Source organism: Micrasema longulum, unplaced genomic scaffold, assembly GCF_059751315.1.
Source record: "Micrasema longulum isolate JH-2025_06_02 unplaced genomic scaffold, ASM5975131v1 h1tg000609l, whole genome shotgun sequence".
Classification (NCBI taxonomy): Eukaryota; Metazoa; Arthropoda; class Insecta; order Trichoptera; family Brachycentridae; genus Micrasema; species Micrasema longulum.
The window spans coordinates 321833-344987 of record NW_028277805.1 but is presented as its reverse complement, the minus strand read 5'-3'; the positions used below and the strand labels follow the sequence as shown (position 1 = coordinate 344987).

General features: G+C 33.8%; 2 protein-coding genes across 2 annotated transcripts; one reads left to right on the top strand and one right to left on the bottom strand.

The window, feature by feature from the left end:
- Window positions 1-1804: 1804 nt before the first annotated feature.
- On the bottom strand, window positions 1805-7446 carry LOC148280182 (ribonuclease H2 subunit B). Its single transcript, XM_088228806.1, has 5 exons — window positions 7181-7446; window positions 6893-7105; window positions 6200-6333; window positions 4016-4193; window positions 1805-2236 (listed from the first exon to the last, which is right to left on the bottom strand). Exons 1-5 carry the CDS (start codon window positions 7299-7301, stop codon window positions 1899-1901), a joined length of 984 nt encoding a protein of 327 aa, XP_088084932.1. The 5' UTR covers window positions 7302-7446; the 3' UTR covers window positions 1805-1898.
- Window positions 7447-7688: 242 nt separating this feature from the next.
- Window positions 7689-22752, top strand: LOC148280181 (replication factor C subunit 4). The gene is made up of 6 exons (XM_088228808.1): window positions 7689-7903; window positions 12405-12680; window positions 16931-17138; window positions 18282-18449; window positions 21590-21672; window positions 22142-22752. The coding sequence occupies exons 1-6, from the start codon at window positions 7791-7793 to the stop codon at window positions 22347-22349; spliced, it is 1056 nt and encodes a 351-aa protein (XP_088084934.1). The 5' UTR covers window positions 7689-7790; the 3' UTR covers window positions 22350-22752.
- The last annotated feature ends 403 nt before the right edge of the window (window positions 22753-23155 follow it).

The window sequence follows — 23155 nt, the reverse complement described above, 5'->3', positions numbered from 1 at the left end:
GTAAATTAATGTACCAATCTATTGAAAATATATCATTTTTGTCACTAGCGACTTATTATACTGAACTTAATTTTTTCTTATCCATATTATGTTTAAAATAGTAAATCTATTGAATAACATGCTGTATTTTTTTTTGTTTATTTATTATAATGTCACTGTATTAACACACTTTGGGCGGGAGAGGTATTCTACCTGTTCAGTCGATCGATGCTCAACGGTGGGAAGGGTAGAAATACCTTTTGCGCTGGCATTTGAAATGAGGCCAGCGCAAAAAAAGGAATTATCCAATGTTTTTATATGAATATTATATACCAATCTCTTTGTTAAGGTCTTAAACTAATAATTTTCAAAAAGCAATGCAAATCTTCTTTTTTTATACAAAATATGTAATGTTATAAAATAGATATAGAGTTTTGCTCAAAAAATTTAACCATAATGATGATGAATTACAAATAATATTTGGTTTTCGTTTGTAATTTTATAGCTTGGATGTGCTGAGTCAGTATTTAGAATTTTTTCTTGAAATATTTTTGAAGATAGAACAATTTCAAATAAATTAAAGAAATTTGCGGGGGACTATTATTTTCGCCCGTCGCCAGCGGTCCGCAGGCGCAAATCCTTACCCGCCCGAAGTGTGTTAATAGGGAAATATCACATTCTGCGAATACCGATAAAAATATATGAAATGGATTTAGAATAATTAATTGTATTTTCAAAATCAATACGGATATTGTGGAGAAATGTTTTCTTATATAAATTTTTAAAATATTTTTTTTTTTAATGTCACTAGAAAAACACGACATGTTTGGCCTTGATAGCTGTGACGTCAAGATTCGTGACAGTGTTCTAAACAAATTTGAATGGTCAGAAACGGATAAACATGAATAGTGACGTATTGGGGGCGTGGCCAATGGAATGGCCAAATTTAAAAATACTTTTTATTCTACTAAGTAACCAAAATTATTTATTTTACTGAACAGTAGTTCATAGACCTTTATTACTTAAAAAATGTAAATAAAGTGATATTTCCCTATTAGGGTGATCGATAATGACCCTTTTGGGGGGCATTTAACAATCTATTATACAAACAAATATTATATTGAATGCATAATGAAATTTAGTGTTTTTTCTTGTAAATATTGTTATGTAAATTGAATACGTACTTTGGAAAATATAAATATTATACGGTACCTACAGATTATTTTTTTTATTACCTACAGGGACATCTGTATAGGTGAATACGCATTATCACTAACATTACAACAGGGGGTAAGTCTAAACATCAGGAACATGAGGATCGATTGTAACAGCCAAGAAGAGTGGTCAAAGTATGGAAATATTTCCAATACTAATACATAATTATGTAAATAAATACTCGTTTCTTGTGAAGTTGTTTCATCATTTCCTTTCCTCACCCAGTGGTACATAGGGCACTGTGTATAAACCAATTGCAGCGTATTTCGATCATCTATTACATGAAGTTAAAATGATAAGTCTAGCGCTTCAGGTTTCCAGTCCTGGAACAATTATATACCGCAATTCAATCGACCTTTGTAATCAATTTTTTACATCCACCGTGCAAGGAATCGAACCCAGGACCTCAAGAATGGTAAGTGAACACGCCAACCACTACACAACGAAGTGGACTTATCTCTATTTGATTTCTTATTCAAGATATGTACCCGAGAGCAGTCATTAAGTTGAAAACACTTGTCCAGGATTCTGGTTCTATTTCACACGTGGAACTGTATTTTTCATCCGCCTGAACACAGAAAGTGTTAAGTTTGTAAATAAATATTTAATATTAATTGTTGATTGTCCTCGACCCACCGAATTCAATAAATTAAAACATTTATTTTTATAAAATACATTTTAAAAAATTACAATCCACATATTATTCATTTCTTCTTTCCAAAGAAAGACATAATATTTTTGGTTCCGCTGGCAGCTTTTTGCAGCTGTTTTTCTTTGGTAGTCAAAACGGGAGCCTTGACCGGAACATTTGGCATCGAGCTGGTGAAAAATTCACTCTTAATTTCAACGTTTTCTTCATTCTCATTTTCCTTTTCTGTTTTAGATTTTTTATTCTGCTCGGTGCCATTTTGTTCGGATTTGCGTTTCGTTCCTACTTTAGCTATCTCCTCAGGTTTGAAGTTGAATCTGGCAAAAAGAAGTTGACTCAGTTCGTCATCCAAATATTCGGAAACCAGACCATGGGCGTATTTGAGGTAGGGTTCTGAAACAAATTAATGAAGATATTAACACTAAATTTCATCATCATTCCATGTCCGCTCCCTAGTTGGGGTATGTGGTATCCACAAAGAGCCTCCATGCATCTCTATTGGCCGCCAACTCCTTTGCGTCCTAGCTAGTCAGGTTCTCGTCCCGAAGTTCTGACATAATCTGCCGACAAACAGCCAGCAGTGGAAGTCAAAGTCAAGGGAAATATGTCAACTTTACTTCAAAATAATCAAGATTGTGAAACATATTCTCCATCATGATCACTTTGGGCAAAGGCGATTGAATTCCATGATTAGTCCTCTGATGACCGAGGAACGTAATTTCATTATTCCTAAGCCAAGAGGAATCAAGCAAAAAGTTTATTATTCTGAAGATGCAGATTAAGTCTGCACTAAATCTTCGTTTAAACAAGGCTAGAGATATTTAAAAACTCCATTTTGGAATACAAATAGTAAATATTTTCTATGCCCATTTTCCAGGAATCTCACCGCTACATAGTTTGGCGAGGAAATTTACTATCTAAATATTAAAAATGGCATTTGTTTTAATATGAAAATTAAATGTAAGTCAAACTCGAACTGGCAATTGACGCATGGGAGAAATTTTGACAGGAAGGCTGCCGTTATTCAAATTAGAACTCCTCAACAGGCAATCCATCTACATGACCTGATGACGAATTCCCGATGGAAGATGCCAATAACCTAAGGTGGACCTTTCCCAGCAAAATAATATACAAAAATCTCAGTTTTTGACACAACGCCATATTTTTTTAATACACATATTATTAAATGTTAAGATTCAAAAATTGCAATTAACGTAGCAGTTAGCATTATATTTTATTTACAACTTTAGGAGATTTTAGAATCTATTAACACATTTTCATTTTAGAATTGTCTCAGTTTTTGACACAACGCCATATTTTTTTAATACACATATTATTAAATGTTAAGATTCAAAAATTGCAATTAACATAGCAGTTAGCATTATATTTTATTTACAACTTTAGGAGATTTTAGAATCTATTAACACATTTTCATTTTAGAATTGTTTAATTTATTTTGATAGTTAGATTCATATTCCAGAAGGTATCTGTTTTATTTAAAATATTCTGTCTCAGCATTCTATAATTGAAAATAAATTAGTCATGTTTTGAGTCACATATGACCTTCCTCATGTCTCTTCCGCTGTGGCCTATTGGTGGTAAATAGTGCAAACACGAGAGATCCCAAATTCGAAAAGCAATTTTTTTTTTTTGTCAAAAATGTCTCAATGGTTAGTATTTTTTCACATCTCAATATGTAAATAACACAATAAAATGACAAGTTATGATATTAGCTACTGATAGCAGCAAAAAGTTCAATAGTAATGGGATTGTTAAATGTTCATTATTTTGGTTTTCTTAATATTTTTAAAACATTATTTAATTAAATAATTAGGGTTGTCGTCTAATGGAAGTGTTGTGCATCCCATATTAGAAATCCAAAGTTTGCTCCTGTCCTACCACAGATAAGTTTCTACGTATCTGTGTTACACAGTTACTTACAACAAATTGAAAAGTTTATTTAGATTATAAAAAGGGAAAACATTTCAGTTTATTCAAACCAGCCAATAAGAGATTTAAATATCTATACACACATAGGCATCCATATTCCCTTTTCAAATTTATGAATTATTTATTCATTTGTCTATGCATTCTGCGACAATATTTTATTTATGAATGTCTGTAAAGTGCATGGTTATAATAATTCTGTTTTCAAATGTTTTTTTTTATTACCTTCATCGTCATCCTCTTCTTCTTTTAATGAACTTGTTACGAAGGTGTTGGAAACGGCACCTGACTTCACATGTAATTTGAGATCTTTAAGAACGCTCACAAGACGCCTGACCTTCGCCTCTAACCAAATGAGAGCCTTGTCTTCGTTGTATTTATAAGCGCAAAGATCTACAGGGCCCTTGAAATAAAATCAGACGTGAGTTTCAAGAAATTGTAATGAATAATTTTACATACTTATAAGTAGCTATGTGAAAAATCTCATGATCGACAGATCATAATCATTGACCTCAAGTTTTTCATACATGTTTGTTTTTTTTTTACTATTTTTATGTACAGAATTTTAGATATGTAGTTTTATTTATACGAAATAATCCTCATCATCTCATTATCCGCATCCAGTGGTACATAGGGCACTGCATTGGTACTTCAATAACAGCGTATCTAGATTAATTGTATTAGTATATTCTTTACATAGGATGAATCACTTATAAATGTCAATGAATTATAACTATATAATACAATTCAACAATTAGGAAAATTAACCTAACAAACAAATAAATCTAAATCAATAAACACAAATCTTTGTCGTAGGCATTGTGATGTAATGGTCAGCGTGTTTGCCTACCATGCAAAAGGTCTCGGGTTCGATTTTCGACATGGTTGATTTAAAAAATATTTTTATTTTATTTATTATAATTTCTTTTTTGCATTACAATAGGTATACATATAATTACAAATACGCAAAAAAACTATTACATTAACACAAAAAAATCCCACAAAGGCATGCCCTGTGTGTGGGTATACATTTTATTTTTAATTGAAATAAAGGCTACTGGAAGAATTTTTGATAAGTAAAAAAATGAGTGGTGATATTAGAACACAATTTTTTTGTCACAAAAAATGAGAAAATTATATTCTATTCATTAAAAAAAGAAGGTATTTAAATGCATTTTTTTATCCATAATTTAAAGGGGTGTTTTCACACAAGAATATTTCATAGTCCCGAGACTGGTACCTGAAGCGTAAGACTGATCATCTTACCTTGTAATAAAAATGATCAAGATATGCTGCGGAAAGGGAATGATGATGATGAAACACAAATCAAATGCCAAGCTTGTCTTGCAAATATTATTTGACTCTATAGTAGCTCTTTCCAAACAGCCTCCGCTTGGCTAAATCTTTCAATTTGAAAAGCAAAGCCTGAATTTCAAGAGATACCTTGTTGTAGAATCGTAAGCAGTTTGAGGCAAAAGAATTATTAATTTTTTTCCGTCTAGTAGTGGGCACAACTAGCATATCTTTATTTCTCGTGTTGAACCTATGAAAGATAAGGTAACATTGGTGTTAGTCTTACACTCCAAGTGCAAATATTACACAACCAGTGTAAAACCATATATTGCACGTCGACCCTGCCAGGAATACGGCGAATGCGCCAATCAATACACTACAAGACGGACTGATCTGCAGTCGATTTCTTTTTTAAGGATTTTTACCCCGAGCAGCCATCGAGTCGAAAACATTAGTCCAAGGTTCTGGTCCTATTACACATACAGACCTGTGTTCTTCATTCGCCCAGACACGAAAAGGCCATGATCAAAGAGGTTCAAACATTGAACATATCTATCAAAATTAAGATGCATCCTAAAATTTACCATTAGACTTAAAACAATAATAGGTACATTGGGTGCTGCTTTGGTACCCCGACCGCAACGTATCTTGATCATTTTTGTTACATGAAGGTTAGATGTTCAGTCTTACGCTTCAAGTGCCAATTCAGAGACCATCAAATATTCTAGTGTAAAAACACCTTAAATGCAATTCATTTATTCAATACATTTAATTTATTTTAAATAATGCATACATTACAAACTAAAATTTAATAAGTACATATTATAAAAAGACAAAAAATACATGAATAGAGTCTTGTCGAAATAGTAGGAGAATCTTATGTCAACCATGTCGGCAATCGAACCCCAGACTTTTTGGATAGAGGCCAACATAATTAGTGTTTTACATTGTCAAAATACCAGTTTTCTGATGTCACAAGTAAAAAAAATATATACATTTTTCAGATCTGCGTATTGGTAAATATTGCTAAATTCTAACATCGGTGGTCCCTTATGGCGATTAATGTTTTTAAATATTAAATATGTAGTATTTAGACTAATTTAATTGTTGTTTTACCTTTAAATCAGCAATAGAACTAAGATCATTTACTATGCAAGACAGTTTTGCCAGGTCTTTTTCTTCTTCGGATGAAAGGAGTTGGTCAAGAGGAATGGCACGATTAGTGCATTGAGATTTCACATATGGCAGCACTGAAAAATAATTGGAAATAGAACAGCGTAAGATTTTATGTAGTCCATTTTTATTATTTTTTCGTACATTGTCAGGAAACTTTGCCGTACAAATGAATGCTGCAATTTCCTCCCTAGGGAGCTATTCATATTTAAATTTGTTGCAACAGAGAGGGAAAACATTTTTGAGAAGGGAATATGGGAAGCCATTTACAAGGCTTATGACCTATCATTGGCTGGTTTAAGTGGCCACTTCCACACTGTGTAACATTCACCATTCTCCCTATGTTTGAACATCCACGTTTCCACAACTCTTTCATCTGTAGACTTGTGAAGTGATTGTGAAGTAAAAGAGCTGAAACCTTTATTATGTGGGTGAGATTCATCCGGCTGAACCAATTCACCCACTAGGCACTGCCTGAAAACTATTTTCCAATGTCTATACTTCTTCTTATACAAATTTAGATCTAAATAACTCCCTAGGGAGGAAATCCAGCCTGTCAACAAACATTTGGACATGCTCAAAACATTGTTGTTGATGTGCAGTTTAAATTCATTAAAATATCAATTTAGTACTTACATATAAATAAAGGATCTACGGGTGTTGTCATATAGATGCTTCCGTCTGACGTCACAGTTTCCCCGACAAGCCAAGAAGAAAATTGTTCTTCGTGAATTCGAATTTCATAAAACTTCTTTTCGGAAGCGTTCAAGATATACTTCGCGGGCTGCTGGCTTCCCGGGTGCTTCAAGGTTATGATATTCGTCGGAGAAGTAATAGGAAATATCTTATCTGTAAATTAAATGAGAATATTTAAAGTTGTATAGAAAACAAGTCGCAGTATTCTATTTTAAATTGAACATTTACCTGTTGATAAAAACATGACAGAATTTTCCGATTTCGTTTTTTTAGGCTTTGATATTTTTTCAGTTTCCATTTCTTCATTATTTGAAGTACCTGACGAACGAGTTGACCTCTTTGGAGACATTTTTTATTATTCAAATTTAAAATCAAGTAAAATGTGTTTATTTTAAACTGATTTTTATGACATTTGGGACATTGACAATATCAGCATCCCGCCAAAAATTTGTTTATTTTTGTGTACGTTTTCTAAGCTTTTAACACCTAACCATAGATTTATTTTTTTTAATATTGCCATAGAAAATGAAATAATATAATAGACATTATATAAAAAGGTATAAAAAAATACAGGCGGTAAAGTTTTTACGCAATGGTAGATTTTAAACTTTTTGATGTGGTTTTCGGATACAGTTAATAAAGTACTTTATTTTAAAAATTAAGTCTTGTAACACCCGGCAAGTTTTGACATTTTGTTTCTAAGATTCAATATCCTTTCCCGCTTCCCGCTATAACTTTTGTGAGTCGTGTTGTGATATTTTCCGTTCGGAGTTTTAATGTTCTCGTATTCGAATTAGACCAGTTTTAATTAGAAATTATTTAGTGTTGTAGAACCACAATGCAAGCCTTTTTAAAGACCGGGAAATTAGGTCCGTCGTTCGATAAACCGAGTGGATCAGACACTACAAAACCAGTTAGAAAAGGACCGCCAGCTCCATGGGTCGAGAAATAGTATGTTTCATTTTACCTCATTTCCAAATGTAATCAAACTTGTTTGACGCCGATTTTGCACTAACAAAAACGTCCTTTAATATTTACGTATCCATTTATCATAAAACATGAACGGCATAACCTATAAGCACAAGACCTTTTTTCGCTATTTTGTCTTCATCAATAATTAAAATTTAACGACTATACAAAACTATGTTCAGCGCGTTTGCCTACCATGCAAGAATATAATATTCTTCTTCTATAATAGCTTCCTTGAGAGTTGAATCCAGTCCTTGCCCATAAAAATTTGCACATACTCAAAATATTGTTGATTTTTAATTGTGATATAGATTTAGCGGTTTTTCGTATTATATGCATTTTTTTTTCTCTTTCTGACTATATCAAATACGCAATTTACCTAAAAAGTGTTAGATAGCAGGTTTACACCAATTGCAGTCTAAACAACCTTTAAAATTAATATTTCACGTGTACCTTGCCAGGAATCTGACTGCGGACTTCCAGTACACACCAGAGGCTATTTCTTAGTATGTGCATAAGTGCAGTGCACTGCCAAGTAAAAATTTGTGTAAATAAATTAGTAATTTTATTGATATTAAAACTATGTTATAAGGAGTTAGAAAGAAACAGGGATTCGCTGCAATATTATAGACGTAAACATCCTAATATTCAATACTAGCGCCAAAAGATCTAGCGAAATCAACTCAAGCAGATGATTTTCTCATTTTATCTACGCATGCGCAATCGTCCCAGTGCATATTCTTTTTTGCACAATCTTTTACCCTGAATTTGTAAGAAATATATCACATCTCCTAAAATCGTCATTTGAGCGAGACAGACAATGCTTCATACCGATAAATTGTGCGTTAGAGGGAGAAGATATTATACATATTCCGGGCATTGCCAACGCATGCGCAGATTTGAAGTTCGTTTGTAATGTCACTTTGAACATGCCTAATGACATGATATTAGTACGAATTTAGTTAACTTTAATGTGCGTATTATGTCGGGCGCATTTAGCATTTCTGGTTCCGATGCGCGGGCTGTCATACTATTGCTCGTTTATCACGTCAGACCTATCATATTATTATAATATTATTGAACTTAATAATATACGAGTTGACAAAGAAATGCACTGCCAATGTTTTCGGTCAGGAGCTGCCAGTGGTACACACGCTCAAGTTACACAGTCGTAACTGATACGCTTCTTCTAGTCATCTCTTTCGTCCCGCGAAAATCAAACAACCGAAACTTGAGATCGTTTTTCAAAACACAATATTCGCCCCTCATGGCGATTTGTTTTTTTTAAAATTCATAGCGAGTATTGAGACGCATCGATTACCTGAAAAATTCACCAAAACTTGCTAAAACCGGCTTAAAAATAATATCAAAGTCTTATTGTTTTTTCAAAACACAATATTACGCATCAAGATCCCTAACGGTGAACTTCAGCCCTAGGGGAAATTGGATACAAAAAATGTTTTCCTGCGCGCGGTAAAAATTAGAGCATTAAATTGTAAAGCGAAGTTTCTTGAAAATGTACAAAAAAATATACATATTTCAATAAAAACGCACTACTTTAAACGACGTCACTGGTTCATATGAACCAACCAATGATATGAGAGCTGAGAAGGATATCCGGTTTGCTTACCGTAAACGAACCAATTGAAACTAACAGAGAAGAACCTCTGACGTCACACGCGGAGTTATTTCAGAAATACAACACTTTTTTTGACTAGTTTAATAGTCTATTGACAAATATATATATATTTTAAAACAGTGATTTTCCTCATTTCAATAATTTATATTGGGTGCTAATGAAATATAAAAGAAAATCATAAAATTAATTTAATCATAAACTAATAAAGTAATTTTTTAAAACAAAGATTGTTTACGCAGTCGCAAATCACAAAAACCCCTCTCCTGAAAAATTATGTTTCAAACAAATGTAAAGTTTTGAAAAAACTGTCCTTAATTTTCTGGTTACAAAATTTTACATAGGAGGGGTCGATATGTTATGCAGGTACATAGATAGGTATTTTATAAAATTGTTACTTGGGTTTTAAATCCCACTTGTACCAAAACAATCTTAGTATAACATTATTGTAACAATACAGAGCTTTTCATTTTGGTACTGTTATTGTTGCAATATCTTTTATAATATTCTAAATATTTCAACTTTTTTTCATTGTTCTTCTGCCTGCCTTAATGGAAGCATGTGTCTACAGTTCACACATTTTATTTTCATTTCAACTTATTTTAATTCAAATGAAATAATTTGATTTGTTATCTTTCTATAGTAAATTTCCACCAACAAATAAAATGTGAAGTATTTTGCTCATTAAGGTAATTACTTTTTTGTTGTTGATAATTCCTCTTTTCTTTGCTTGTCTTTGATAATGAACACTGCACAACAATTTTTTTTGATATGTTGTGTATTTAATTGTTACTACTTTGTTAAATGTATTTTATTTATTTATCTAACATCTTGTACACACACATTTGCATATTGGTGCGGTTATTGCTGAAAGGCAATTTTTTTCAACCAGCAAAATAAGAGGTGTTATTTATTGGCTGTTAGCATAAGTCTGTTTTTTTTTTACAATGAAGAGTACAAGAGGACAACAAATGAATATCTCTATCGTCCCCAATTCATCGAGAAAAACATCCTTTTCAGCAGGGTGGTTTCAGACTAAAATAAATTGCGGAGCCTAGTTGTCCATTCCATTTCAGTCAACCAGTTCAAAAACCGTTTGGATGCTTTTTTGAAGGAAGAAGAATGCAGACAAAAAGCAGGCTGCCTGCCTATAATGAACAATGATAATTAATCAACAGATTACAACAGAGACGAAGAACATTTAAGAGAGAGTAATATAGAAGTCTAGACATCTACAGAGCTCATGACCTGTCATTGGCAGGTTTAAGTGGCCACTTTACACACTGTGTAACATTCACCATTCTGCCCATATTTGAACATCTATATTCCTTCAATTCTTTCATCTGTTGATGTTTGTAAAGTTGAAGAGGTGAAACTTTTATTTGTGCGGGTGAAATTCATCTAATTTAATTTTTACACCTACATACTAGGTAACTCCTGAATTATTTTTTTTAATTTCTGTACTTCATAGACCAGGTGGATTTATCAACAATATTTTTAGTTTGTCCAAATTTTTGTAGACATGGACTGGATTTAGCTCCCTGGGATGCTGTTCTTCTTCTTATGGTTCCTCTCCCCGATGGAGGTTGGAAATCATCATTGCGATTCTTACTTTATTGGGAGCTGCCCTGAACAAGGACTGAATGCTGCAATGGAACCAGTCGCGCAAGTTCTTAAGCCAAGAGATGAGCCTTCTACCTGCACTGCGTCTCCCTTCAATCCTTCCCTGTAGAATGACTTGTAAAATTTTATATTTTTCGCCTCTCATCACATGCCCAAAGTACTCAAGTTTTCTTTTCTTTGTGGTCTTCAGTACCTCTTTATCTTTTTCCATCCGTCGGAGAACATCATCGTTTCGGACTCTATCCACCCAGGAGATTTTTAATATCCTCCTGTAGCACCACCTTTTAAAGGCTTCGATCTTTTTTTAAGTGTTTTGGGTGAGTGTCTACGTTTCGACGCCGAAAAAAAGTACTGAGAAGACGTAACATCGAGTAATGCGCATTCAGAGGTCTAAATTAAAGTCTCTACTGCAAAGAAGGTCACGCATCCTGAAAAAGCAGTCTCGCGCCACCTCTATTCTGACTTTGATCTCTTGCGAGTGATCCCATTTATCATTCAGCCAGCATCCAAAATATTTATATTGATGAACCTGCTCAATAAACTGCGCTCCAAGTTTTAAAGTCATTGGGAAAGTTGGTGGCTTTTTTCGAATAACCATACATTTAGTCTTGGAAATATTCATCTCTTGCCCTTTATTCAAACTTGCCGTGTAAACTTTGTCCAATAATAGTTGCAGGCTTTCCATACTATCTGCTAGAAGGACAGTATCATCCGCGTATCAGATATTGTTTATAATTTGTCCATTTATGCTAATGCCGTTTGTTAGTTCATTTAGTGCATTTCTAAAAATGGCTTCCGAGTACATATTAAAAAGGAGAGGAGACAGAATGCATCCTTGCCGGACTCCTCGACATATGTCTATATCCGATGTCAATTCATCATCCACTTTCACTGCAGGGAAGCTGTTAATATTAACATATTACAACAAAGATGAAGAACATTTTAGAGAAGGTAATATAAAAGTCTAGGCATCTACAGGGCTTATGACATTTCATTGCCTGGTTTAAGTGGCCACTTTACATACTGTGAATCAGTCCTTGTCTACAAAAATTTGGACAAACTCAAAATATTCTTAATAATAAATCAGTCAATAATTCATAGCATCTTTACCGTACACTGAGCAAATATCGCTAGCAGATTGGGCAGCTTTATTTCCTCGATTGAATGCAAACATGAGGAGGTGTAAAAAATGCTCACTTTTGTCTACTCGACATTAACTTCCAGCCGTCCACGGACAGTGGACGATGTGGTGGAGCAGAACGAGGTGATCCAGGTACTCCGGGAATGCCTCGCGGGCGGGGACATCCCCCACCTGCTGTTCTATGGGCCCCCGGGGACGGGGAAGACCAGCTCCATCCTGGCTGCGGCCCGCCAGCTCTTCGGCGACATCACCAGGGACAGGGTCCTCGAGCTGAACGCTTCGGACGAGAGAGGCATCCAGGTTGTGAGGGATAAAGTCAAGACTTTCTCGCAGCTCACTGCATCTAACACCAGGCCAGAGTGAGTAATACTAATCTTTAATTAATTTATTTCAATTAACCAACAAAAAAAAAAATTAAAAATATATTGAAAGTGTACAATATTTGCGTATTACTTTTTTTTCTATTTGTGAATGTAGCCAGCTTTACTGGCCTGTAGGCAGGTTCTAGAGTATCAAGTGTATTTTTTTATTTATTCATAAGCGTACTTTCACATCAATTATAATTTTAATTTAATATGATATACAGTCGAACTTGAGTATTAGGAGGAAGACGGGACCGACTGAATTTGCTCGTTATAAGCATTACTCGTTATACCAGAGAAAGGTTGTTTTAAATCCAATTGCCATTGCATATTTTCACTATTGAAAATTATAATAAATGCTTACAAACATACCTGTTTCTAAATTTCAAATTCGGATAAAAAAGCATTTATATTTTTTCTGCATAATAAATGTAAACAACGAATGTCTCGAGCAAGTAGAAGGTTTTGTGTATCTGGGAAGCATGTTTTCAAGAGATGGAAGAGTAGAAAAAGATGTTGAAAGAAGAGTGAATGCGGGCAACAAAATGAACGAAGCACTAATTTCGAATAAAAATATGTCAATCAAAGCTAAACTGGCAGTGCACAACGGAGTTTTAGTCCCAACACTTATGTATGGAAGTGAAACATGGAACTGGCAGAGGAAGGATGAAAGCCGAGTGAACGCGGTTGAAATGCGATCTCTTAGACGAATGTATGGGAAATCAATGTATGACAGGGTTACGAATGATGAAATCAGGCGAGAGTGTAAATCTGAGACAAGTATAATTGATAAGATTAAGAAAGGGTCTGCGAGATGGTTTGGTCACGTAGAACGAATGGACGACGAGAGAATGGTAAAACAAGTGTATATGGCAAAAATGAACGGCAACTTTAGACGAGGACGACCAAGGAAGACGTGGCATGATCAGATAAACCAAAATCTTAAGTCTGGTCATGTCAAAAGCAGACAGAACCGAAGGGCATGTATGACAAGATGTATGAATGTGGAAGAGGCTAGGATTGTATGCCAGGATAGACGCGTGTGGCGGTCCATTCTCTCTGCCTACCCCTACGAGGAAATGGCGTGATGGTAGTAGTAGTAGCACAATGTGATAAGAATAGAGAAATATTTTTTCACACTTCAATGTATTTCGCTACACATTATATCATACAAATAATTGCCACTTTTTCGCAAATTCAAACACTTCTGCTTGTTAGTAGTCATGTTTACAATTCAAAGGTTAGGTTTTAACTTATCTGACATCACCCACCCGTAATGTTCATTACGCATTGATCATAGAACATTAAAAAAAACATTCTAAAAATACCCTTAACAAGGATGTCATTCATAAACTACAAGAGAAGTTGTAAATTGTAATGAGGTGCCGAGCCTGTGCTTACTAAGTTCACCAAGCTTGGATTTTTTACACGAAATTTCAACCATATGTGTCATACTTTGTCAATGTTGTCGGCGAAAACAACAATTAGGTACTTAGGACACTTGCATAGTATCATAAACGACATAAACGTAAACCAATCCCAACGCCCAGCAGCATCCGTAATAAGTTAGTCTCCCATTTGAATTTTATTACTTAGGTTCTTATTTCGAAAATGATGTTTTCAAACAATTGACGAGTTTTTGCTCGACTGTTAACAATATTTTTGTTCGGTATGTCCGAGAAGAAGCTCATTATAAAAGTGAAAAAATATACGGAGAAAACCACAAACTAAAATGTCAACTAACGTTTCCTCGTTATATCTGAGATCTGGCTACTTCCGTGATCGTTATAACCAAGTTCGACTGTAATTTAAAAAAGAAATGAGAAAATGAAATTTAAAATATTTATTTTATTTATTTTTACATAAACGGAATAAATTGCCTTGTACATATGAAAAAAAAATCATTTATAAATACATAACAAAAAATTATAAAATTGCATAATGTAAATTGCATAGGTAAATACATATAAGCAACCAAAAATATTAACGAAATAAATACATAAATATGAAAAAACAAAAAAAGGAAAAACATTTTTAAATATAAAGAAAAGTTTAAGAATAATATTGCGAGAGGAAAAAAGAAATCAGATTCGTTTTATAACTATCAAGTCCAGTACCAAATATATCAGCCTTGTCCTCATACTGATTGCCATATCTGTGGAGCCTAGGGATAGGCGAGTGCATGTGATAGTTGGTCATAGAACTTGCAGAACAAAAAGGAGATCTCTGGCGGGTATGTCGTCCAGGTACACGGAAACACACAAACTCCAGCAAATCAGGACAGTCAATTAATGAATTAATCACTTTATAAAGATTAGGTCAGTTAGGTAGATATGTATGAAAAGAAAAGATACTTTTAATGCATTTAATTACTCTGACATAAGGATGGCCCCCCACCTATACTATCAAATCTGCATTTTGCAAGGTTTATAGGAGAGCAAAAACCAAACTTGATATTTTTTTAAGTAGCTATCAGATACTGTAGAACTGTCAAACATGTGTCTATTGTATTTCGATAGATACAAATAACTAGGGAGTTATCAACATCGAAATTTATTACAACAGAGAGGAAAAACATTTTTGAGAAGATTTTTTTGTTTTAAATTAAGAGAAATACTTGAGTTCTTATTATTTACTCAAATATAAAAAAATTTACCCCATTTCTTCAAAGTTGTAAATAACTTGTTCTGGAAAAATGGAAATTGAGTTGTGGCAGAATGGGATTTGAACCTCAGACCTTTGGTCCACAATACTACCACGGTACCATAGCCGGGTTTTTGTCATTAGCGAGTTTAAGTGGCCACTTTACGCATATCCACATTTCCTCAACTCTCCTACCTGTTGACTTTTGTGAAGTATGGAAGTAGCCTTACGTAATGCATAGATCCTGACATTTAACCTAGTGTACATAGTTTTACCAAGCATTTGACTAAGATATCGCATTTTGTCAGCATTCAGCCTATTTTCGTCCATCTTTTTCCAATTCCATACTTCGCTTCTTAGGTTGATTTTAGTACACTGTGTACCCTCCTTCCAATATCACCTTCAAGAAACGCCTGAATCCCTCCCTGTATTTTAATGTTTTCTTAAATATTTTTTTTTAACCCTTTTCTTTTCTTTGTTCCTATTTCTCTCTTCTTCCGTACTCATTATCTGATTCCACATTCTTTATCTTTTAATATGTATAACACAATGTTTTTTTTAAAGTTAATATGTGCAAGCCTTTCTCAAAACAATTTTTTCTTCTTCAAAACAATTCTTAAATCATAAGGTTTTTTTTTAATGTATTTATTTTCATGATAAAAAAAATATTATCAAATTGTTAAGATAATGATGATAAATTAAATCATTTGGGAATTTATAAATTGAATTGTTTAAATTGCCCAAATTTCTATATTGGAAAAACTTCATGTAAATTTAAAGTTAGAATCAAAGAACATATAAGATGTCTCAGTAATAATAATTTTTCAGAATTCGCAAATCATCTTATATCCGAAAACCATGATTTTAATCAAGAAACGGGTGCACAAATTTTGATGTCAATACAAATGGTTTTCGTTTAGATAATTTAGGACGATTAGAAATTAGTAAAGCCATTAATCAAAAACTTCAAATAATAAATAATCAATTAAATTTAACTTCGAGTCCTCTTTTAAAAATATTCCCATTGTGATTCATTTTACCTTCTTTCTAGTGATTATACGTTAGTTCAATTCCTGACGATAAGGTAGTAACCTCGAAACCGATCGACGTATAACTCTAAATTAAAGTGGTTTATACAAATTTATAAACATAAGTGTAAAATGTCATACCACAAAGTGAAAAATGTTTTTGATAACAATAATATATTTATTTTCATTACAAATTACAAATTTTTGAGCAACTCTTCTTTTGACCAGTCTGTTTTTTGGTTGGCTGGAAGATATTGCTAAAAGCAATAAGTCCGCCAAAGTACTTATTTTTTGTACTTGAAGTTTTAAATAAATATATTTCACGGTATTTCCGTTCCTAGTATTTCCTTCCCAGATACACAAATTCTTCTTCCTGATTTTTAGAGTCTTTAGAACTATCTCCGTCCACAATGATCTCACATTTACTCATACTTTTGTCCCTTTCAAAAACCACTACTTTAGATTTATCAACATTCATCAGCAAATCACTCCTTGCATACATCTGCAGATCCTGTTAATTACTAACAAGAAGCACAACATCATCACCATTACTGACAATTTTATATTCCTTTTCAGTGGCCGCCCTTGTCCCCCCTTTAAGCTGGTGATCCTCGACGAAGCGGATTCCATGACTAAGGACGCGCAGGCTGCTCTGCGACGCACCATGGAAAAAGAAACTCGCTCTACACGCTTCTGTCTTGTGTGTAACTATGTGTCTCGCATAATACCCCCCATCACAAGCAGATGTTCCAAGTTTCGCTTCAAACCGCTCGCCAGAGAAAAGGTATTTGTTTCAACAATGTTGGAGTATGTCCAAATGCTTGCAGACTGGCTGGATTTCCTCCTCAGGGAGTTATTCATATTTAAATTTATTTCAACAGAGAGGGAAAACATTTTTGAGAAGGGAATATGGAAGTCTAGGCATTTACAGGGCTTATGATCAAAAGTCAACAGATGGAAGAGTTAAGGAAATGTGGATGTTCAAACATGGGCAGAATGGTGAATGTTACACAGTGTGTAAAGTGGCCACTTAAACCAACCAATGACAGGTCATAAGCCCTGTAAATGCCTAGACTTCCATATTCCCTTCTCAAAAATGTTTTCCCTCTCTGTTGAAATAAATTCAGGTATTTGTTTGTTTACTTCTTAATTTATTCAGTTGTAATATTTTTACAATATAAACACGCGCCGTGGTGCAGTTGGTTAAATAGTGAACTGCCAAATTGGCGTTGCGGGTTTGATTCTCGCTAGTTGCAAGAAAATTTTTTTTTAAGGGAAATATAATCCGAAAATCTCTTCATTTATGAAATTCAATGTAGAAGGGAATTTCGCCTGTCTGTTTACTTAGTTTGTAATATTACTAATATGTGTTCTTAGGAACATAAGGAATGTAAACCAAATAAACTAAATTAAATTTTGGCCTTGTGAAAATGTTGATACATGAAATGGTTAAAATAAAATTTATGCAGAATGTATTATGGTGGATTGTAAAGGATACAGAAGAATTATGGACCACTGGTTAAACCTGAGGGTGTTAAAGAGCTCCCCCCTTTCCTAACAGCCTGCGCTTGGAGGGCGAGAACTATTCATAGGGACCCGTCACAATAGATCTTCACAGGTCGCAATGACGTCGGGAGCTTGTATAGCACTGACCCCCACCACTAAAAATAAGAACAAGAATAACCTTGCAATAATAAATATATAATACCTACCTTTAAGAACATAAATACATAGGTTTATCAAAAAGCAATTATAATTCAAATTAATATCAATTTGGTAATTCTCGATCTAAGTATGGCCTATTGTTTGACAATCCCGCTTAAATTTTTGTGGGTACGGGTGGCTCTAAATGGTAGAGCGCGTAATATCACTGTGATCGCAATATTGTTTTTAAATGTTTTAATTTAAAAAATTATGACTTCTCTAGGTGATTAATCGGTTGAAGTTTATCTGCGATAAAGAGAATTTAGTGTACGATGAGGAGTCACTAATGGCCGTAGTGGACAGCAGCGGAGGTGACCTCAGGAGAGCCATTACCTGTCTGCAGAGCTGTGCGAGGTTGGGGGGAACAGTCAACAAACATTCCATCATCGAGGTAACAATTCTTTGTATCCTAACCGGTAATCGCCCCCTGAGGGTTACAAACCTTAAATATACTTTCAACTAAAACCGTCCATTGCATGTTTGTTGTTAAACTAAAAACCTAACCTAAAATTTTGAGCGGTTTTGTTATATGCAATAGAGCTGAAGGGCTTCTAGTGAATTATTACTCTGAGATTCTAAGACAGCGCTTCTTAACCGGTGCGCCACGAGCTTAGTACAAGTGCGCCAGGATAATTGTTACAGGTTTCAACATCATATTTGTATGAACTCAGTTTTTTTCAAGAATAACAAACATAATTGGCGGCTTCCGTGGTGTAGTGGTCAAGACACTTGACTCACTCACGGAAGGTTCCGAGTTCGATTCCCGGTGAGAACATAAAAATTTAATGTGATTTTTTTCAAGCCTGGGTGTTTTGTGATGTAATTCACCACTGTCAATGGGCCTCCAGGCCTGTTGTGGTGCAAAAATAAAAAATATATATATTTTTTTTTAATAAATAAAAATAAAGACAAGCGCATTGATTGATTTTCACATCAAATAAATTCCATTTGGTCAAGGGTAATAAAAAGATACCAAGTGACATGTGGCATGTGGCAACTTTACAGAAGAGTCAATTAAAGTTTTTTGTTTAATTATACATAGTATTATTTTGGCGTGATTCCTATGTAATTCAAATAGAAATTTTAAAATACGAGATGCTTTATTAAATTTTTTTATAAAACTTTTGGTTCTTCTGTAAAGTTGCCACATGTCGCTTGGTAACTTTTTCCTTTCCAGTGTCGATATTCCTACATATTTTCTTTTTTTTTAAACTTATATGTTATCTGTTTAATTTGTAATAGAAGTTATTATTATTATAGTCCTTAAAATATAGCAGGATTAGAATGACAGCTGTCAAACTAATTTCATTAGTGATGGGAAATTACTGATCACTAATCAAATCGATTTTATCAGATATTTCATGCAATCATGAAACTCTGTTTCCGAAAATTGATATAAAAACAAGCCTATTATAGTGTTTTTAACACAATTATTCACCAAAAAATAAGACATGTATACTTTTTTCATGAACAACATCAAATGAATTTTTTTTTTATTCGATCAATTTACATTGATCAATTTGTCCATCTCTAACGTTTTTGCAAAATTATGTAACCTTGTAAGAACGTCTATAATAATTAGGTTTATTTTAGTTTTTTTTAAGTTTTAAAGCGGATTTTATATATTAATGTTGATTTATGTGTCAAGCATTGTATTAAAAACATAAATTAACACGCCAGATACTAATGATTTTTCGTGTGTCAATATAAATAACTCCTTAGACGTTACTACCAAGTTATGTCGTCACTTTTTCTGACAAATGTCATTCTAATCAAACTATATTTTAAGGACTATAGTTAATGTAGTTATATAAAATGATTCGTGTTTTTTTTTCCTATTACAATCTACTTTTATATATTTAGTTAATCTTACAACTGTAACTTTCCAAAAAAAGACTAGGCCTTTGCGCCTTGAGAGTGACTTACACTGTTATAGTTATTAAGTTATTTGAAGTTAAATCATTTTGAATATACATGAGAAAAAAAAAAATACAAAATGAAGAGAAAAACTGAAAATAATAATACAGAATAGTAATTTAAATATTATAATTTATTTTGAATTTATTTAGTGATATATTAGTTTTAATATTTTTACTTTATTAGGGAGATTATTTACTTTTTTCCTTTGAAAACAAAACTATTTTGACCACGACTTGTGTAGAATTTAAGAATTTTGATATTATTCTGGTATCTGAGTGACTTGTTCATGTAAATTCCTTTATTTTTCTTCTTTGTAAATTTGTATAATATAATTTATTTTGTATACAGGATGTTCTTTAAACCCTGTCACATCCGAAACCACGATGATCAGTGTGGGCAAGAAAACATATTAGCATATTAAAAAAAATATTTAGAATAAAAATTTAAAAAAAGCAAATGGTTGCTTACTTCTGCAGGGGAGAAGCGAGGGGGGCGCGGCCGTGCGGTTGACGGTGTATCAGACTCCCCCCTTCTCGTTTCTCCCCTGCAGAAGTAAGCAACCGTTTGTTTTTTCAAATATTTTATTTTTTAAGATTCTAGTCATTCTAAAAATTTACTTTAATGTGCCAATGTGTCTTCATGCTCATACTGATCATAGTGGTTTCGGATGTGACAGGGCTTAAAGAACACCCTGTATAGTGTCTACTGTATGAACTTTAAATAATTTATCTAGGTTATGTCATGTTATGTCGGCATATTTTTCTCTATTTTTTAATGTTTTTTTTTTTCACTGCAAATTTTTCCTGTTATTATTATTATTATGGATAACTTATATAGTGCCATTTTTGTAATATAATACCTCAAGGGCGCTTTACAAAGTGATTATATAAAGATATAAATATAATTTCAACTTTTTAATTTTAAAAAATAATGTACTTTGTCACCACATGCTAAGAATTTATTCAAATGATTTAGAGAACAAGTGGGTTTTAAGTTTCTTCCGAAACATTACTTCACTCTCACAGTTTCGGACCTCTGCTGGGAGAGCATTCCATGCCGTAGGGCCTGCGACTGCAAATGCGCGTTCGCCAAATTTAGTGCGCTATTTGCGTAGAGGTATAATAACTTTTCCTTTCAACGTAGATGTAGCTGATCTAAGCGTAAGACGTCTGTCAGCTAGTTCATCTGGAAGGCAGAGTTTCCTTAGATATTCTGGAGCAGAGTTGTGCAGTGACTTATACATAAGCCAACAGAGTTTGTATTCCACCCTCTGTAGAAAACGTAGCCAGTGTAATTCCCGAAGTAGTGGAGTGATATGACTGAACTTAGAGATTCCAAAAATAAGTCTCGCTGCGGCATTCAATACAGACTGTAAGGCGAGTCATTTTATTCATCGGTAGACCTGCGTAGATACCATTTCAATAACCACTCTAGACACGACAAACGCATTTATTAATTGATGGGCGGCATCAACTGGCAATTTTTTGCTTATGCATCTAATCTATTAAAGTGCACCGTGACTTTGAAAGGGTTAAGAACCACTGCACTAAAGAAAAATGAATATTTTTTATGGTGTGTTAATATAATATTTTGTCATGTGTTTTGTTTTAGGTGACTGGGTTAGTTCCTGATGAAATGATGAAGGAATTTATGAATGTCACCGAATACACGGCTTTAGAAAACTTCATTGACAGGTAAGGCGAGACAAACCTGCCCAAGTATTGAATATCTCCTTTTTTTAAAGAAATATTTGAGTAATATATTACAATTAAATAAGTTCTTTTTTTTTATATCTCAAGTTTTAAATGTACGTGAAGTTTTTCCAGTACAAAACGAATTGCAGTCTGCGACAAGTTAACTTGTAAACGCCTGATTTATTTGATTTATCAGTTTTGTATTTTTTAGTATATTTCCTATATTCTAAAATATATTTTTGAAATCAGAAAAGCTGTAAATGTCCATTAAAATATTATTAATAATCAAATAAATTAAATTTAAGTAATCGTCCTATTTTGAATATGTTCCCTCTCCCTAAATCTACTCATAAACCCCTAGTTTCTACCCTCTCTCTTCTCCCCTAGCCACACTTACTCTGCCAGATACTGGAGAAAAACGTGACAATCTGTTGTTGCCTTTTCTAACGGTGTGATTGTTCTATTCTAGGTTCATCCTCGAAGCGTACTCTGCCTCCCAACTCCTGGAGCAGCTGAACGAAGCCGTGATCAACTCTCCGACCCTCAGCAACAAGCAGAAGGCCAGCATATGCGAGAAGCTCGCCTCTTGCGCCTACAGAATCCTGGACGGGGGATCCGACACCATGCAACTGTTAGACCTGGGCTGCACAATCATATTAGCCAACAAAAGCAAATAGAAGTCTTGTATCTACGGAAGATAACCAGACAGGAGTGACAGGATTAGCGTCATTTGAGTATTCCTTATGGAAAACTGTTTTCATAAGGAATATGGAAGTTTAGACATTTACAGTGCTAACGACTTGTTATTGGCTGGTTTCAGTGATTACTTTACACCCTGTAACACTCACCATTCTCCTGTGTTTGAACATCCACATTTCCTTAACTCTTCCATCTGCTGACTTTTGTCAACTAAAAATTCTGAAACCTTTACCGATGTAGATGAGATTCATCTGGCTGAATGATTTCATCTACCAGGCAGCGCCTGAAAATACTTTTTATTATAAAATTACTCTGTTAGACGGATGATTAGACTTTACTATACACGGGAATAATAATTATTATTTGAAAGATTGCCGAAAAGGATGTTTATTTATTTAAATACTTTATATTCATATTCAGTTAACATACATATATGCATAAGGGCGGGCATATTGCCTTAAGGCAATTTCTTACTACCTGCCCAAACCGTTCAATTTGCTAGACATTCTTACATAAGAAAAATATCCACAGGAAAAATAATATTACATGGACGAACAATGGTGGAATTGTTGTTAGCCAGAACCCAACTTTAACCAACAAAAATTAATTCACCGCTCTACAGAACTTTTGAATGCATTAGTGCAAGTACTGATAATTTTCATCATTATCATTCCCATTCCACACCTAATGGTGCATAGGGCACTGCATTGGTACACCAATCGTAGCGTATCTTGATCAATTTTGTGACACATAGGAAAGATGATCAGTCTTGCCAGTCCAAGGA

Bases quoted from the DNA above. Each gene is read 5' to 3' on its own strand.
- LOC148280182 (XM_088228806.1), bottom strand. From the start codon at position 7,301: ATGTCTCCAAAGAGGTCAACTCGTTCGTCAGGTACTTCAAATAATGAA. The intron at 7,106-7,180 runs GTAAATGTTCAA...TTTAATTTACAG, and splicing joins TGTCATGTTTTTATCAACAG to ATAAGATATTTCCTATTACT. The intron at 4,194-6,199 runs GTAAAACAACAA...TTTTATTTCAAG, and splicing joins GTTCTATTGCTGATTTAAAG to GGCCCTGTAGATCTTTGCGC.
- LOC148280181 (XM_088228808.1), top strand. From the start codon at position 7,791: ATGCAAGCCTTTTTAAAGACCGGGAAATTAGGTCCGTCGTTCGATAAA. The intron at 12,681-16,930 runs GTGAGTAATACT...ATTCCTTTTCAG, and splicing joins GCATCTAACACCAGGCCAGA to TGGCCGCCCTTGTCCCCCCT. The intron at 21,673-22,141 runs GTAAGGCGAGAC...GTTCTATTCTAG, and splicing joins TTAGAAAACTTCATTGACAG to GTTCATCCTCGAAGCGTACT.